Genomic DNA, 17,499 nt, shown 5'->3' on the forward strand with positions numbered 1-17,499 from the left:
GCACATGTTAGTTGCTGCTGATCCAGGCTGTATTTTACCTGTAGAGGTCCAGTGAAATTAGCTCATGTTCAAAACAAAGATGCATGGGGTTTAATGAGAAAATACATGTTAAAAGAAGCGTAAATAAAACATGGCCATGTCCGAAATCTGTCTTGCCTATGACTTACTAAAACTACACACTTACTAATTACATGCTATTTAGAATGTACTGTTTAGTAAAATTGTATGCAGTAAGCAACAAATATCAACATACTAGACTCACCCAAACTGAGGTGGCGCCATCTAATGCACAACTGTGTTGTTTTCCCGCCATTCATTCATGTTGGTACTGCATGTCTGGTACAGTCGTGGGTATGAAAAGATTATTCTCTACCTCAAAAGCATGCATTGAATTAATACTAAATGAAAGCTGAAAAGAGTATAGCATCCAGCCATTTAAAGCATACTACAGTTCGAAATTTCACATTCTATAAAACAATATTTTTTTCACACTCAAAATGACTTCATTTTTTAATGCAAGTCTGGGTATTCGGACATGGCCATTTAAACATTTATTTTAGGTGAATAAGGCCTCACCGCCAATGATGACTTATCTAGATTTTGTTTTAAAATTGCCCTCAAACATTCTATTTTATTACTTTAACAGCTTCAGCTTTGTCATTTTTAGTTTTCCATGTTATCATCTCATCACAAGCAATAACAAAAACAACAGCATCATCATCAACAACCAAAGGACACACACTGGCAGTTTCAGGGCTGGAATAGGATGAAAACATTTTTTTAAGGGGGATTTGTGATATTCCGTGACGAAAGGTGTCAAACCAACAGCATTCTGACAAGGCTGTTCTTTCACCCCATCATCCCAAAGGTCACCTGCACCACGGGACATGTACGCTGACAAGTGATCAAAATGCCAAACCATGAAAGGAAGCTCTGCAATGCATGATGGGAGGCTCTCTTATTAAGACGTTAAATGCTAATTAATGAAATATGAGGGCATTGACACTAATTTTGAGCAAGACATTGTTTGCCTAATCAGTAGCCAATATTGTTGCTAGGATATTCTACATCTTGATTATTACCTTTAGGTTTGAACATTTATACTAATTATAAATTTTAAAGAACCCCTTATATGAACTTTTCTTCAACCCCTGAAATATTGTACAAAAACATTATTTCTTGCCAGATGGTTTTCATGCAGTCCATTTTAGTTTGAGATACATTAGGAATCAATAGATGAATTTTGTGGTGGAACGTGTCATGATGAATATACATGCGCAATCTCATAGATTTGATCCACAACTCTGATAAATCAAAAGGGACATGAATGGAAGATGGAGATAGGTAGGAAGGAACTGGTTGGAACTGGAATGACAAAGCACCAACGGAATCTTTGACAGCTTTTATCACAGGAACAGCAGGTTTTTCCCATTACAGAGGGCGGTAAATAAAATCCTCGGTGACACCCAGAAAAAAGAGGCAGACAGATACAGAGTGAAAGGGAGGAGATAGACACTGGGGTTAGTGAGCAGTGACAAAGCAATGTTATCCAGGTGGATCATTCGTGTTAGTGGAGGACGGTGTTATAAGTTTTAGACAAGACTGTCATGTATGCACTGTTGACTTGGACTGGTTCCATTGATTTCCACTGATATATGACATTGGGAATTGTAAGTGGCATGGGATTCTTAATTAAAGTGACTTCCTTCAATCTAGAGTAATACACCTTACCAGAAGGGAAGATGGTCCAGATACGACAATACAATCTAGAATATCAATCAAGTGAAGATAAAACGTTAATAGTCAGTTCTATTATTATTACAAAAAGTATTCAAAATCTGTGATAAATGCTAAATATAACATGATAAATATAGCATGATGGAGCATCTCCTGTGATCTCAAGCAAGGGATGGTGGTGTTGCCTTCTGACTTCCAGTTATCCATTTCCTCCTGCATGGTCATTGAGGGGAGTGTGAGCTGGGAGGTGTTTTGACACCTTCCTCCACATCATCTTGATGGCTCTGGGGTGAAGTTTCCCCTAGATCTAGGATCAGCTTCCCCTCCCCTAATACTAAACTTAAATATTTATGGGGAAAATACAAAACTGACAAAAGATCAGAGTCTAGAGTAAACTTCATCATGATGTGCCTGCTGCACAGCCAGTCCGTTATAAAGCATTACCCGGCTACTTATTATGGAGTCAAGCATGACTTTTTAGTGAAGGAAATGCTGCAAGACATTCACACATCCTCTTTAAACGTCTAAGCTTCCAGCTACCGGCGCTGTCAAAGAAGCCAAGAGATCCATCAGCATAAGAAAGCTTCAAGAATGTTATTTGAGCCTGGCAACCACTAGTCCCAGTTCCACTTGAGGATAAATGCTAAGTTGGACATTTGCTATCTATTCTGTGTTTGTTGACATAGCAATGGCTTGATGAACTCTATGGGCTTGTGACCGTCATACTGCATGCATATGCATTAACCTATGGTCCTGTGGATTGAATAGAGTATCAGTTGTGTGTTTAAAGCAACATCTCAGGTGGCGAGCCACCATAAAAGTAATTGAGGATTAACAGCAGTTGTTGGTGTTTTGAGTGACGCACAATTCTTATTTCATAGTGATTAAGGAGCCATGTTTTAATAGGTGTCCAGTTGTGAGAAGACCTCTTAAAACATGGAGCATATACGGGTGATAAGAGAGGTGTGAAAACAACACAAAACCACAACAGAGCTATAAGAGTGGAAGGGAGAAAGTGAGTGTCTGCAAGGGCTATAGGGATAGGGGTCTATTTGAAATGTAGCATCTAATGTACGTTTCCCGCAGACGGTCCATCCCACTGAAGAGGATGCAGGGCGTCTTTCATGACAGGCCAAAATCTCAAAACCATCTCTGTTCAAGCCACTTCTCACACTACCACCACCAATAAAATAACTGTCTCCCTGAAAACATTTTATTTTAAATGTAACACTCTCTTCCTTCCTCCTCTAGTCGCTTTTGGTTTCAACTTTTATTCTTGTTGTTCACAGGGCCTCTTTCAGCACTCTCTCTTGTCATCTACATTAAAATGGTTGGATTGTCCATCTAAACCAAAGTAGGGCAGCGTGACCCAGATGTAGAATGCTGAGATAACTGCGTCTCCCTGAGACTACACACAAGAGAGGCGACTAAGTGTGTTAAGGTCCTGTATATTGGGCCTATTAGTAGTTGATGCCACATTATACTAGGTATTGTGAATATACTGTGTGTATATACAGTCCCAGTCAAAAGTTTGGACACACCTACTCATTCCAGGGTTTTTTGTTATTTTTACTATTGCCTACATTGTAGAAGAACAGTGAATACATCAACACTATGAAATAACACATATGGAATCATGTCGTAACCAAGAAAATGTTAAACAAATAAAAATATATTTTAGATTTGAGAATCTTCAAAGTAGCCACTCTCAACCAGCTTCATGAGGTAGTCACCTGGAATGCATTTCAATTAACAGGTGTGCCTTGTTAAAAGTTAATTTGTGGAATTTCTTTCCTTCTTAATGCATTTGAGCCAATCAGTTGTATTGTGACAAGGTAGGGGTGGTATACAGAAGATAGCCCTATTTGGTAAAATACCAAGTCCATATTATGGCAAGACCAGCTCAAATAAGTAAAGAGAAACAACAGTCCATCATTACTTTAAGACATGAAGGTTAGTCAATGGGGAAAATGTCAATAACTTTGACATTTTCTTCAAGTGCAGTGCAAAAACCATCAAGGGCTATGATGAAACTGTCTTTCATGAGGACCGCCACTGGAAAGGAAGACCCAGAGTTACCTCTGCTGCAGAAGGCCAGCATCCCGGAGTCGCCTCTTCACAGTCAACGTTGAGACTGGGGTTTTGCGGGTACTATTTAATGAAGCTACCAGTTAAGAACTTGTGAGGCGTTTGTTTCTCAAACTAGACACTCTAATGTACTTGTCCTCTTGCTCAGTTCTGCCCCGGGGTCTCCCACTCCTCTTTCTATTCTGGTTAGGGCCAGTTTGCGCTGTTCTGTGAAGGGAGTAGTCCACAGCGTTGTACAAGATCTTCAGTCTCTTGGCAATTTCTCGCATGGAATAGCCTTAATTTCTTAGAAACTGAATAGACTGACGAGATTCAGAAGAAAGTTCTTTGTTTCTGGCCATTTTGAACCTGTAATGGAAGCCACAAATGATGATGCTCCAGATACTCAACTAGTCTAAAGAAGGCCAGGTGTATTGCTTCTTTAATGACAACAGTTTTCAGCTGTGCTAACATAATTGCAATAGGGTTTTCTAATGATCAATTAGCCTTTTCAAATGATAAACTTGGATTAGCTAACACAACCTGCCATTGGAACACAGGAGTGATGGTTGCTGATAATGGGCCTCTGTACGCCTATGTAGATATTCCATAAAAAATCTGCCGTTTCTAACTATAATAGTCATTTACAACATTAACAATGTCTACACTGTATTTCTGATCAATTTGGTGTTATTTTAATGTACAAAAATCAGCTTTTCATTCAAAAACAAGGACATTTCTAAGTGACCCCAAACTTTTGAACGGTAGTGTATCTAAATAAGGTTTTCGCTTTGTCATTATGGGGTATTGTGTGTTGATTGTAAAATAAATTGTTTAATTGAATCAATTTTAGAATAAGGCTGTAAAAAGAGGAAAAAGTCAAGGGGTCTGAATACTTTTCCGAAGGCTCTGAATATATGACTATATACATCACCAAAGATCTTGTTTATTCCAATAGCAAATGTGAATCAAATATTCTCTTTGCACTTTCTGATGTAAAGCAACACACCACATTGTTGTCTCACAGAGAATTATTGATGCACTTTTGAAGTACTTTGGAAACTTTCCCCCTCAGACTCATATCTTATGGTGTAAAAACAGTAATAGTAAGATTCTCTGCGGAGAAACATGTTTTGAGATTCTGTACAAGAAGCAGAGAGCTAGTTTTCAAAGTTTTATTCCAGGGATAATTACTGACATACGGTGTAGTGAATAAACCAGGTCGCTTATAAAAAGGTAATTATAAAGTGCTTATAATGTTTAGACACCACTTTAACTAGAAGGAAACATTATCTCTCTCAACGGACTAATCCAGCAGAATTTTCTTACACAACTCACAATCAGAATCGAACACTAAAAGATCCGGTACTTCCGGCTTCACGTTCCTAGGAAACTATGCAGTTTTTTTACGTGTTATTTCTTACATTAGTACACCAGGTCATCTTAGGTTTCATTACATACAGTCGAGAAGAACTACTGAATATAAGATCAGCGTCAACTCACCATCAGTACCGCCGATAATATGTTTTTCGCGACGCGGATCCTGTGTTCTGCCTTTCAACCAGGACAACGGAATGGATCCCATGCAGCGACCCAAAAAAACGACTCCGAAAAAGAGGGAAACGAGGCGGTCTTCTGGTCAGACTCCGGAGACGGGCACACCGTGCACCACTCCCTAGCATTCTTCTTGCCAATGTCCAGTCTCTTGACAACAAGGTTGATGAAATCTGAGCAAGGGTAGCGTTCCAGAGGGACATCAGAGACTGTAACGTTCTTTGCTTCACGGAAACATGGCTCACTGGAGAGACGCTATCCGAGGCGGTGCAGCCAACGGGTTTCTCCACGCATCGCGCCGACAGAAACAAACGTCTTTCTGGTAAGAAGAGGGGCGGGGGCGTATGCTTTATGGCTAACGAGACATGGTGTGATGAAAGAAACATACAGGAACTCAAATCCTTCTGTTCACCTGATTTAGAATTCCTCACAATCAAATGTAGACCGGATTATCTACCAAGAGAATTCTCTTCGATTATAATCACAGCCGTATATATCCCCCCCCCAAGCAGACACATCGATGGCTCTGAACAAACTTTATTTAACTCTTTGCAAACTGGAAACCATTTATCCTGAGACTGCATTCATTGTAGCTGGGGATTTTAACAAGGCTAATCTGAAAACAAGACTCCCTAAATTTTATCAGCATATCGATTGCGCAACCAGGGGTGGAAAAACCTTGGATCATTGTTACTCTAACTTCCGCGACGCATATAAGGCCCTGCCCCGCCCCCCCTTTCTGAAAAGCTGACCACGACTCCATTTTGTTGATCCCTGCCTACAGACAGAAACTAAAACAAGAGGCTCCCACGCTGAGGTCTGTCCAACGCTGGTCCGACCAAGCTGACTCCACACTCCAAGACTGCTTCCATCACGTGGACTGGGATATGTTTCGTATTGCGTCAGATAACAATATTGACGAATACGCTGATTTGGTGTGCGAGTTCATTAGAACGTGTGTTGAAGATGTCGTTCCCATAGCAACGATTAAAACATTCCCTAACCAGAAACCGTGGATTGATGGCAGCATTCGCGTGGAACTGAAAGCGCGAACCACTGCTTTTAATCAGGGCAAGGTGTCTGGTAACATGACCGAATACAAACAGTGCAGCTATTCCCTCTGCAAGGCTATCAAACAAGCTAAGCGTCAGTACAGAGACAAAGTAGAATCTCAATTCAACGGCTCAGACACAAGAGGCATGTGGCAGGGTCTACAGTCAATCACGGACTACAAGAAGAAATCCAGCCCAGTCACGGACCAGGATGTCTTGCTCCCATGCAGACTAAATAACTTTTTTGCCCGCTTTGAGGACAATACAGTGCCACTGACACGGCCTGCAACGAAAACATGCGGTCTCTCCTTCACTGCAGCCGAGGTGAGTAAGACATTTAAACGTGTTAACCCTCGCAAGGCTGCAGGCCCAGACGGCATCCCCAGCCGCGCCCTCAGAGCATGCGCAGACCAGCTGGTCGGTGTGTTTACGGACATATTCAATCAATCCCTATACCAGTCTGCTGTTCCCACATGCTTCAAGAGGGCCACCATTGTTCCTGTTCCCAAGAAAGCTAAGGTAACTGAGCAAAACGACTACCGCCCCGTAGCACTCACTTCCGTCATCATGAAGTGCTTTGAGAGACTAGTCAAGGACCATATCACCTCCATCCTACCTGACACCCTAGACCCACTCCAATTTGCTTTCCGCCCAAATAGATCCACAGACGATGCAATCTCAACCACACTGCACACTGCCCTAACCCATCTGGACAAGAGGAATACCTATGTGAGAATGCTGTTCATCGACTACAGCTCGGCATTCAACACCATAGTACCCTCCAAGCTCGTCATCAAGCTCGAGACCCTGGGTCTCAACCCCGCACTGTGCAACTGGGCACTGGACTTCCTGACGGGCCGCCCCCAGGTGGTGAGTGTAGGCAACAACATCTCCTCCCCGCTGATCCTTAACACTGGGGCCCCACAAGGGTGCGTTCTGAGCCCTCTCATGTACTCCCTGTTCACCTACGACTGCATGGCCACGCACGCCTCCAACTCAATCATCAAGTTTGCGGACGACACAACAATGGTAGGCTTGATTACCAACAACGACGAGACGGCCTACAGGGAGGAGGTGAGGGCCCTCGGAGTGTGGTGTCAGGAAAATAACCTCACACTCAACGTCAACAAAACTAAGGAGATGATTGTGGACTTCAGGAAACAGCAGAGGGAACACCCCCCTATCCACATCGATGGAACAGTAGTGGAGAGGGTAGCAAGTTTTAAGTTCCTCGGCATACACATCACAGACAAACTGAATTGGTCCACTCACATAGACAGCATCGTGAAGAAGGCGCAGCAGCGCCTCTTCAACCTCAGGAGGCTGAAGAAATTCGGCTTGTCACCAAAAGCACTCACAAACTTCTACAGATGCACAATCGAGAGCATCCTGGCGGGCTGTATCACCGCCTGGTACGGCAACTGCTCCGCCCTCAACCGTAAGGCTCTCCAGAGGGTAGTGAGGTCTGCACAACCCATCACCGGGGGCAAACTACCTGCCCTCCAGGACACCTACACCACCCGATGTTACAGGAAGGCCATAAAGATCATCAAGGACATCAACCACCCGAGCCACTGCCTGTTCACCCCGCTATCATCCAGAAGGCGAGGTCAGTACAGGTGCATCAAAGCTGGGACCGAGAGACTGAAAAACAGCTTCTATCTCAAAGCCATCAGACTGTTAAACAGCCACCACTAACATTGAGTGGCTGCTGCCAACACACTGACACAACTCCAGCCACTTTAATAATGGGAGTTGATGGGAAATGATGTAAATATATCACTAGCCACTTTAAACAATGCTACCTTATATAATGTTACTTACCCTACATTATTCATCTCATATGCATACGTATATACTGTACTCTATGTCATCGACTGCATCCTTATGTAAGACATGTATCACTAGCCACTTTAACTATGCCACTTTGTTTACATACTCATCTCATATGTATATACTGTACTCGATACCATCTACTGTATCTTGCCTATGCTGCTCTGTACCATCACTCATTCATATATCCTTATGTACATATTCTTTATCCCCTTACACTATGTATAAGACAGTAGTTTTGGAATTGTTAGTTAGATAACTTGTTGGTTATTACTGCATCGTCGGAACTTGAAGCACAAGCATTTCGCTACACTCGCATTAACATCTGCTAACCATGTGTATGTGACAAATATAATTTGATTTGATTTGATTTGAAAGATGGGTTTAGAAAAGCCGACGACACCATCAGAATGCAGCAATAAGAACATGAAAATAGGCTTGAAATTAGGTTCTTTGCCTTTACTCTAAATGCAGAACAGCGATAATGCCTTTGAATCTGACATTCTTGCAAGATAGGAATATACACAGAGGTGGGCTATTCATATATACAGTAGACGGTGTGTAATATATCATATCATTCTGCTGAGAGCTCCTGTTCTCCTAAAAGGAGAACAGGAGCATAATGCTGGCAGTGACAGAGATGCATATACACACGAACAATCTGGAATCAAATCTGCCCTTTGAAGAAAATGCTAATGCCGCTCCGTGTCCTTAAGATAATGCATAGTCTTAGTCACAAATTGTTTTAGAAATACCTTGACTTGTCAAAATGCATCTGGTGCCTATGTAAACATCCACGTTTTTAAAGTAAAGAAACAAGGTACAAACTATACTAAAGGGGACACACTGACCTAGGGATTGAGTGAGTGGATAAAAAAATATATATCAAAAATCAAACTTTACTCTGAGTTCACGTATAAAACCTATTTCTTTCCTTTATAAAATGCTTTCTGCTCCAATCATTCCAATGCACACATATGCCCCTTCCGAAGTGCTAATAAGTCGCTTTGGATAAAAGCGTCTGCTAAATGGCATATATTATTATTATTATTAATTAGTAAGAGTGCAACACAGAGCGGAAATGCAGAGGTGCAAAGAAACTAAAGTAATTGCAGGGGAATTTGATATGCCTCTGTCCTAGTAAGAGAGATAGAGAGAGAAAAAGAGCAAAGCAGAAGAAGAGTGTGAAAGTGAGTGTAAAAGTGAGAGTGTAAAGTGGGAAAATATTTTCTCACCATGACTGAATATTGATAAGAGCTGTTAGCAGTTGTCAATAGATATTGCTTGATTGCGTTTGGATGAGAAAACATGAAATGATGCTTAACAATTGATGTGGAATTTCTAATGACATTTGTCTGGGTGAAATATGCTGAGAGATGCAGCTGCACCTGGGGTTCAGGGATCGCTGATGTTGCTGCATTTCTTTCATTGTTTGAGTAAAGCTACAGTATGACTTGGAGCGGCTGGTTGTAAAGGGATATGAAAGCAAGCATTTCGCTACACTCGCATTTAACATCTGCTAACCATGTGTATGTGACAAATAAAATTTGATTTTGATTTGAAGCCTTCTAGTGGAGCGTCAGGTAGGACCATGCCCTGAAACACTTGCCTCCAAATGAACACTGGGTAGAGGATGAAAGAGGTGTGGGGGGAATTGAATGTAATCTATGATTCACAGTGACCATGCAAACAGCATCATCAAAGTGTCGAACCCTAATAAGATCAGACGTTAAGGGGGCAAAAAGTGACAGGGATTTTTTAGCGGATGACAGGACTTGCATCTGCTCGATTCTATCAGGGCTTTTATTTTTCATGTGTATGGAGTTGCATTACCTGACCATCTGAATATCATACCTGGTAAATCCTGTTTAGAGGTTCCTTTACACAAAGAAACCATGCATGAAACCACCAGGACAGACTAGTACATGTCCACTGGCTATTAATGTTGGACTGGCTCAACAGGACTTTTGAAAGGCGTTTGGTATAATACCATGGATGAAATGGAGCTGTGCTTGTCTTTAAGTTTTTATATCAATATTCAGTTGGCAGTAGTTGGCACTCTGATTGACACATCCTGTCCACCACAGCTCGGGCCCCTGGTTCCATGCCCGTCCCTGGTCCCCAGACACCAGTACCTGCTCTCCCTCTGTGAAGAACCTCCGGCCAAAGCTCCAGGTGATGGTGGGAGTGGGGTCTCCAGAGGCCTCGCAAGTCAGGGTGATCTGCTCCTCCAGCTCTGATGCAGTCTGATTGTCCAGGTAGGTGATCCTGGGTTGCACTAGATAAAAAGGAAAAAAATACAATAAATTGATAGATGCCAGTGGAATATACACTGAGTGTACAAAACATTAGGAACAACTGCTCTTTTCATGACATAGACAGACCAGGTGAATCCAGGTGAAAGCTATGAGCCCCTTAAATCCACTTCAAATCAGTGTAGCTGAAGGGGAGGGGATAGGTTAAATAATGATTTTTAAGCCTTGAGACAATTAAGATATGTATGTGTATGTGTATGTGCACCATTCAAAGGGTAAATGGGAAATACAAAAGATTTAAGTCAATTTGAACAGGGTATGGTAGTAGGTGCCAGGCGCACCGATTTGAGTGTGTCAAGAACAATAACGCTGCTGTGTTTTTCCCGCTCAACAGTTTCCCATGTGTATCAAGAATGGTCCACCACTCAAAGGACATCCAGCCAACTTGACACAACTGTGGGAAGCATTGGAGTCAACATAGGCCAGCATTCCTGTGGAACACCTTTGACACCTTGTAGAGTCCATGCCACAGCGAATTGAGGCTGTTCTGAGGGCAAAAGGGGGTGCAACTCAATATTAGGAAGGTGTTCCCAATGTTATGTGTATTGCTTGTATGCACATCACTATAGTAAAACCAAGAAAAACATTTCAAAAGCACAAAAACGCAAAGGTCTTTTACTGCAGTTAATGGGAATCATTTTACTCTTACCGAACACATTCAAGCTGACTTCCTCCTCCTTCTCCCCAGCCTTGTTCCGGGCGATGCATGTGTAATCTCCTTCATCCACTTTCTTGACATCCTTTATTATCAGCTCCGAGCCGTCGTCATTCAAGCTGTATTTATCGCTCGATTCAAGGACAATGATGTTACTGAGGGGGGAGAGGCAGAAACACAGAGTTCACATCACAGACTTTTGTCTCCACAACATGAAGCTAAATACAGTCCTCTTCAGTCTGTGACTAAGATCGGTTTGGGGGCTTTATCTCAAAGTTGAGCAGTTGGTAAACAAAATGCTTGGCTCAGAACCGTAAGTCTTTGAAGCGTCGGACCAGATCTCCACATCAGAAATCGTACACAAAGCTTTTTTTAACTTCTTTCTCTGGCTCTGCACTGTAAATATATCATGGCTGTTTTACAAAGGGACAACATCCATAGGATGGTGATAGACTGTATGATGTCAAGTTAAGGATTTAAGGATTTCTTTCGGCACCCTTTGAACCACGACATGCCTGAGCTTTCCTTGAACTCTAAATCAGACGTGCATTCACTGTGTTTGGACAGCAGTCCTTCATCTGTATGCTTGTAGGAGCTTCAATCCTGAAGCGTTCTCCAAGGGATACCAAATGACAGGCCTATCAGCGGCCCATGAAATAAATTACAAATGGTGGTGAGCTGCTGGCCCCCCTCCCGACACCCGACCCCACTTTTCTCCTTCCTCCTCCGTTGAGGCCAAGCACTGATCGGATGGGTCTCCTCATCCTCCTATCCCTCTCATTCATTTAAACTCCAAGAGAAACTAGAGAAACACTACAGTAACTCTGTAGTGTTGTAATTCTTCCCCCACTATACTAGTTGCGTCAACAGCTATGCCGAGGATAGATCAAACAAGAGAGCTTTGGCCATCTTCAAGAAATTAGATAAATGGAATTCATACTGTTGACCCATTTCTTCTTTTATTGTGAGAATGCTTACCCTTTGATTATAAAAAAACAACATTAACCTCGATCTCCCCAACCAGCTGATACAAGCCACTTTATTTATGCTCATGAAAGCGCTGCATCACTGCCTGCTACTGCAACTGCTCGGCCTCGGACCGCAAGGCAGTACAGAGGGTCGTGCGTACGGCCCAGTACATCCTGCCATCCAGGACCTCTATGTACATATTACCTCAATTACCTTGACTAACCTGTGCCCCTGCACATTGACTCTGTACCGGTACCTCATGTATACCCCCCTGTTGAGGCCCTGGGTCTCAACCACGCCCTGTGTAATTGGGTCCTGGACATCTTGACGGGCCGCCCCAAGATGTTAAAGGTAGCAAACAACACCTCCACTTCGCTGATCCTCAACACTGGGGCCCCACAATGGTGCGTGCTCAGCCCCCTCCTGTACTCCCTGTTCACCAATGACTGTGTGGCCATGCACGCCTCCAACTCAATCATCAAGTTTGAGATGACACAACAGTAGTGGGCTTGATTACCAACAACGAGACAGCCAACAGGGAGGTGAGAGCACTCGGAGTGTGGTGTCAGAAAAACAACTTCTCACTCAACGTCATCAAAACAGAGGAGATGATCGTGGACTTCAGGAAACAGCAGAGGAAGCACCCCCTATCCACATCGACGGAACAGCAGTGGACAAACTGAAATGGTCCACCCACACAGACAGTGTGGTGAAGAAGGCGGAACAGCGCCTCTTCAACCTCAGGAGGCTGGAGACATTTGGTTTGTCCCCTAAAACCCTCACAAACCTTGAACGATGTACAATTGAGAGCATCCTGTTGGGCTGTATCACTGCCTGGTACAGCAACTGCACCGCCCACGCATCACCGGGGGCAAACTACCTGCCCTCCATGACACCTACAGCACCCGATGTCACATCAAGGCCAAAAAGATCATCAAGTATAACAACCACCCGAGCCACTGCCTGCTCACACCACTACCATCCAGAAGGCAAGGTCAGTACAGGTTTATCAAAGCTGGGACCGAGAGACTGAAAAACAGCTTCCATCTCAAGGCCATCAGACTGTTAAACAGCCATCACTAACACAGAGAGGCTGCTGCCTACATACAGACTTCAATCATTGGCCACTTCAATACATGGCTCACTAGTCACTTTAATAATGCCACTTTAATAATGTTTACATATCTTGCATTACTCATCCCATATGTATACAGTATACTGTATTTTATACCATCTATTGCATCGTGCCTATGCCACTCTGTCATTGCTCATCCATATATTTCTATGCATATATCTTATTCCATTCCTTTACTTACTGTAGATTTGTGTGCATTAGGTAGTTCTTGTGGAATTGTTAGATTACATGTTAGATACTGCTGCACTGTCGGAACTAGAAGCATAAGCATTTCTCTACACTCGCAATAACATTTTCTAACCATGTGTATGTGACCAAAAAAAATGTATTTGATTTGGTATAGCCTCGCTACTGTTATTTTACTGCTGCTCTTTAATTATTTGTTATTTGTTCCTTATCTATTTTTCACTTAACCTCTTGAACCTCTGGGGGCAGTATTTCATTTTTGGATGAAAAACGTTCCCGTTTTAAACAAGATATTTTGTCACGAAAAGATGCTCGACTATGCATATAATTTACAGCTTTGGAAAGAAAACACTCTGACGTTTCCAAAACTGCAAAGATATTGTCTGTGAGTGCCACAGAACTAATGCTACAGGCGAAACCAAGATGAAATTTCATACAGGAAGTGAGCCAGATTTTTTAGGCGCTGTGTTCCAATGTCTCCTTATATGGCTGTGAATGCGCAAGGAATGAGCCTACACTTTCTGTCGTTTCCCCAAGGTGTTTGCAGCATTGTGATGTATTTGTAGGCATATCATTGGAAAATTGACCATAAGAGACTACATTTACCAGGTGTTCGCTCGGTGTCCTCCGTCGAAACTATTGCGTAATCTCCAGGTGTGTGCATTTTTCCATTTTGAACAGAGGAGAAACCAAACTGCCACGAGTGACTTATCATCGAATAGATATGTGACAACCACCTTGAGGATTGATTCTAAACAACGTTTGCCATGTTTCTGTCGATATTATGGAGTTAATTTGGAAAAAAGTTTGCGTTGTAATGACTGAAATTTCTGGGTTTTTCTTAGCCAAACCTGATGAACAAAACGGAGCGATTTCTCCTACACAAATAATATTTTTGGAAAAACTGAACATTTGCTATCTAACTGAGAGTCTCCTCATTGAAAACATCCGAAGTTCTTCAAAGGTAAATGATTTTATTTGAATGCTTTTCTTGTTTTTGTGAAAATGTTGCCTGCTGAATGCTAGGCTTAATGCTATGCTAGCTATCAATACTCTTACACAAATGCTTGTGTAGCTATGGTTGAAAAGCATTTTTTGAAAATCTGAGATGACAGTGTTGTTAACAAAAGGCTAATAAGCTTGTGAGCCAATATATTTATTACATTTGCGATTTTCATGAATAGTTAACATTGCGTTATGGTAATGAGCTTGAGGTTATAATTACGCTCCCGGAAACGGGATTGCTCGTCGCAACAGGTTAACACTTATTTTTCTTGGAACCGCACTGTTGGTTAATGGCTTGTAAGAAAGCATTGAATGCACTGTAAGGTTTACTACACCTGTTGTATTCGGCATATGTGACAAATAACATTTGGTTTGATTTGAAAGACAAGATAGTTGGTGTGACTTACCGGGCCCAGGTGACTGTGGGTTCAGGGAAGCCGTCAGCGTCACATGCCAGCATCACAGACTGGTTTATGTCCGCCGTGGCATTCACCTCCGACTGCCTGGTGCGGATGCTAGGGAGCACTGAAACACAGACATACAGTAGACACAAGCATTATTGAAAGATACAGAGGTCATACGTGAGTATGAAATTAATTATACTACTGTGATACTAAGATAAGACAATGTAAGGTTGTTGTGTGCTTCAAACAAGTCTTAAAATGGTTTATAATCAGATCATGATGCACTGTACTGGTTGGCTTTAAGTATGATAGGAGTAAATAAATGTTACTGTATGCTTGTTACAGGAGTGTTATTTTTTTAAATTCTGTAATGGTCTTCATAATAGCACAGTATTGGATCTATAACTACACTATATTCTAAGTGTGCTCAGATCCAAATCTCAGGGTGAGAGCATAGGCGGAGAAAGAGGGGGTAGGGTGAGAGGGAGGATGTGATACTCACCGTTGACGATGACCTTGATGATCTTCAGGTCAATCTCTCCCCTGGCCATAACACGAGCCTCACAGGTGTACGCCCCTTCATCCGTTTTCTTGATGCCTCGGATCTGGAGGTGGTTGTTGCCCATGATCTTAAATCGAACTGTGAACAATCGCAAGAAAAGGAAAGAGAGAAGGCTCAACTATCATTAACAATAGGTGGTGCAGGTTTAACACAAGGCAACATGGGAAGGCACACATACAATGAGACTTCAGGAGGCGTGATCTGAGTTACAGTTGAATGCTGCATTTGCCCCCTTCCAGCATCAATATTACAATGTAAAAATAGTCATGAGTTATACATAGTGTGTGTGTGGAGGGAAAATTATCTTTAGAACCACACGATACAGTCAATAACTCGCCACCAGATAAACTAGTGACATATAGACTCATCAAAAGAAAGCTTTACCATCCATCCACTGGAAAAAAATGTTAATTTAGATACAGTATGTTCATTGTTTCAATGTTTATTTAGATAATTAAGTGCTGTACTATTCACTGCGAGATTTTGTTACATTGCTCAACAGAGCATTGCCATGGCATTCTTTATTCTTTGTCCTTTATATCCATACTGTAGTAAATGTGGTGAAACATGGACCATGTAAACATACAGACACTGAAAGCAACTACTACTACTTCTTGAATTGCGTTGTCATAGCTCTACTATGTAAATATTCCATGAATCCTCTTTACTCTGTAAGTTCAAACATCTGGCAGCCAGCGTACAAATATTGTATGGCAACTGTGTTAATTCAACCCTCTTTTGAAGCGATGCCAGATGTAGATCTGGTTTAGTGAATCTGTATTTGGGCAAAAGCTTTGAATTCCTTAACCAGACTTTTTAAATAGCTCTCTCTGAGCTGTGAATCACATATTAGCATGAAAAAGATGTGTACTTAGAGCTATAAGCACATGCAGCTTTGATATGGAAAAAGTTAACTGGAGCAATGTGGAAAATTGTATTTACATAAGCAGTATGGGTTTCAGTCTGGGCTACAATTAGTGGTTTTCTAGTGAAAAACACATCCCTGTCCAGGGTCCAAGAAAACGCCACACACCAGAGCGCTGTGGTCACCCTGAGCCTCCCAGTGGTCGCCAGAGGGAGGGGTCCTCTAAGGTTAGAATAGTGCAGTCCGGAGAAAAACAAAATCCTTCAGAATGCCTCTCTGACAGCATCCCACTCGTCTGAATATGAACCCTTCAAATATCCTTTCACAACTGACAACCACCATTTCTCTTGATCAAGAAATATCCTGTTTCCTGTCCTCACTTCATCTATTATGTTGAAACACTCAAATGACCAAAAGGCAGGGAGGGCTGTGCTCTTAGGGAGAGAGAAGGAGTGTGGGGTGAATAAAAAAGAGCTGGCGGATAGAATGAAACAAACAAAACAACTGGGGAGGGGGGGGGGTCTCCACGACTCTGGGTAGTAGGCAACCCACACATTGGCACATCGATTTGTGTACTGGCCTTACCATCTTTTGTAACCTGGATCTTTGAGCCTTTGTGCTTCCAGATGATGCTGGCGGGAGGCGAGCTGACGACGTCACAGATGATGTCAGCGTCATCCCCTTCATTAAACTCCTGTGGGGAAGGGGCGTTCTTGAAAGTTATCTTTTCTGGAGGGGAGAAGAATAGAAGTCCACTGTCAACTGCATTTCCCGAACAAGTCAACAAACTTAATAGAACAACATGTTCTATGGTGAGTGCTCCCTTTGTTACCCAGTCTATGCATTTGTCATGGCATTCCACCTGTTCATGATGGAACATACTATACAGTTAGTTTAGTTGTATATTCTAAATAAGCGGGTTCTCTAAATGGAGAGAAATAGTTACCTTTACAATGACACTAGTGCGAAGATACAATCAACAATACTGTATGAAGGAGGACAATTGAAGAAAACAAATATGCACAAAATATGCACAGACACTTAAATGACATTCTTCAAAATTACATTGTGCAGGTCACATATGTACAGATAATGCAGTAAGGGGATTTCATTTGGTGGTAATCCACTAAATTACAATGAATAATATCAACACTTTTCAA

General features: G+C 42.1%; 1 protein-coding gene across 22 annotated transcripts in view; it reads right to left on the minus strand.

The window, feature by feature from the left end:
* Positions 1–17,499, minus strand: part of LOC124011985 (neural cell adhesion molecule 1-like) — a 332,951-nt gene that overhangs the window by 56,960 nt on the left and 258,492 nt on the right. For all 22 annotated transcript variants that reach the window (XM_046325346.1, XM_046325330.1, XM_046325312.1 and 19 more), the window contains exons 4-8: positions 16,925–17,068; positions 15,415–15,552; positions 14,916–15,033; positions 11,208–11,368; positions 10,379–10,521 (exon numbers count right to left, since the gene is read on the minus strand). In XM_046325346.1, the coding sequence (XP_046181302.1) occupies positions 10,379–10,521; positions 11,208–11,368; positions 14,916–15,033; positions 15,415–15,552; positions 16,925–17,068 (704 nt within the window). The remainder of the gene's footprint in view (positions 1–10,378; positions 10,522–11,207; positions 11,369–14,915; positions 15,034–15,414; positions 15,553–16,924; positions 17,069–17,499) is intronic.

This window comes from Oncorhynchus gorbuscha, linkage group LG02, assembly GCF_021184085.1.
Source record: "Oncorhynchus gorbuscha isolate QuinsamMale2020 ecotype Even-year linkage group LG02, OgorEven_v1.0, whole genome shotgun sequence".
NCBI classification, from domain to species: domain Eukaryota; kingdom Metazoa; phylum Chordata; class Actinopteri; order Salmoniformes; family Salmonidae; genus Oncorhynchus; species Oncorhynchus gorbuscha.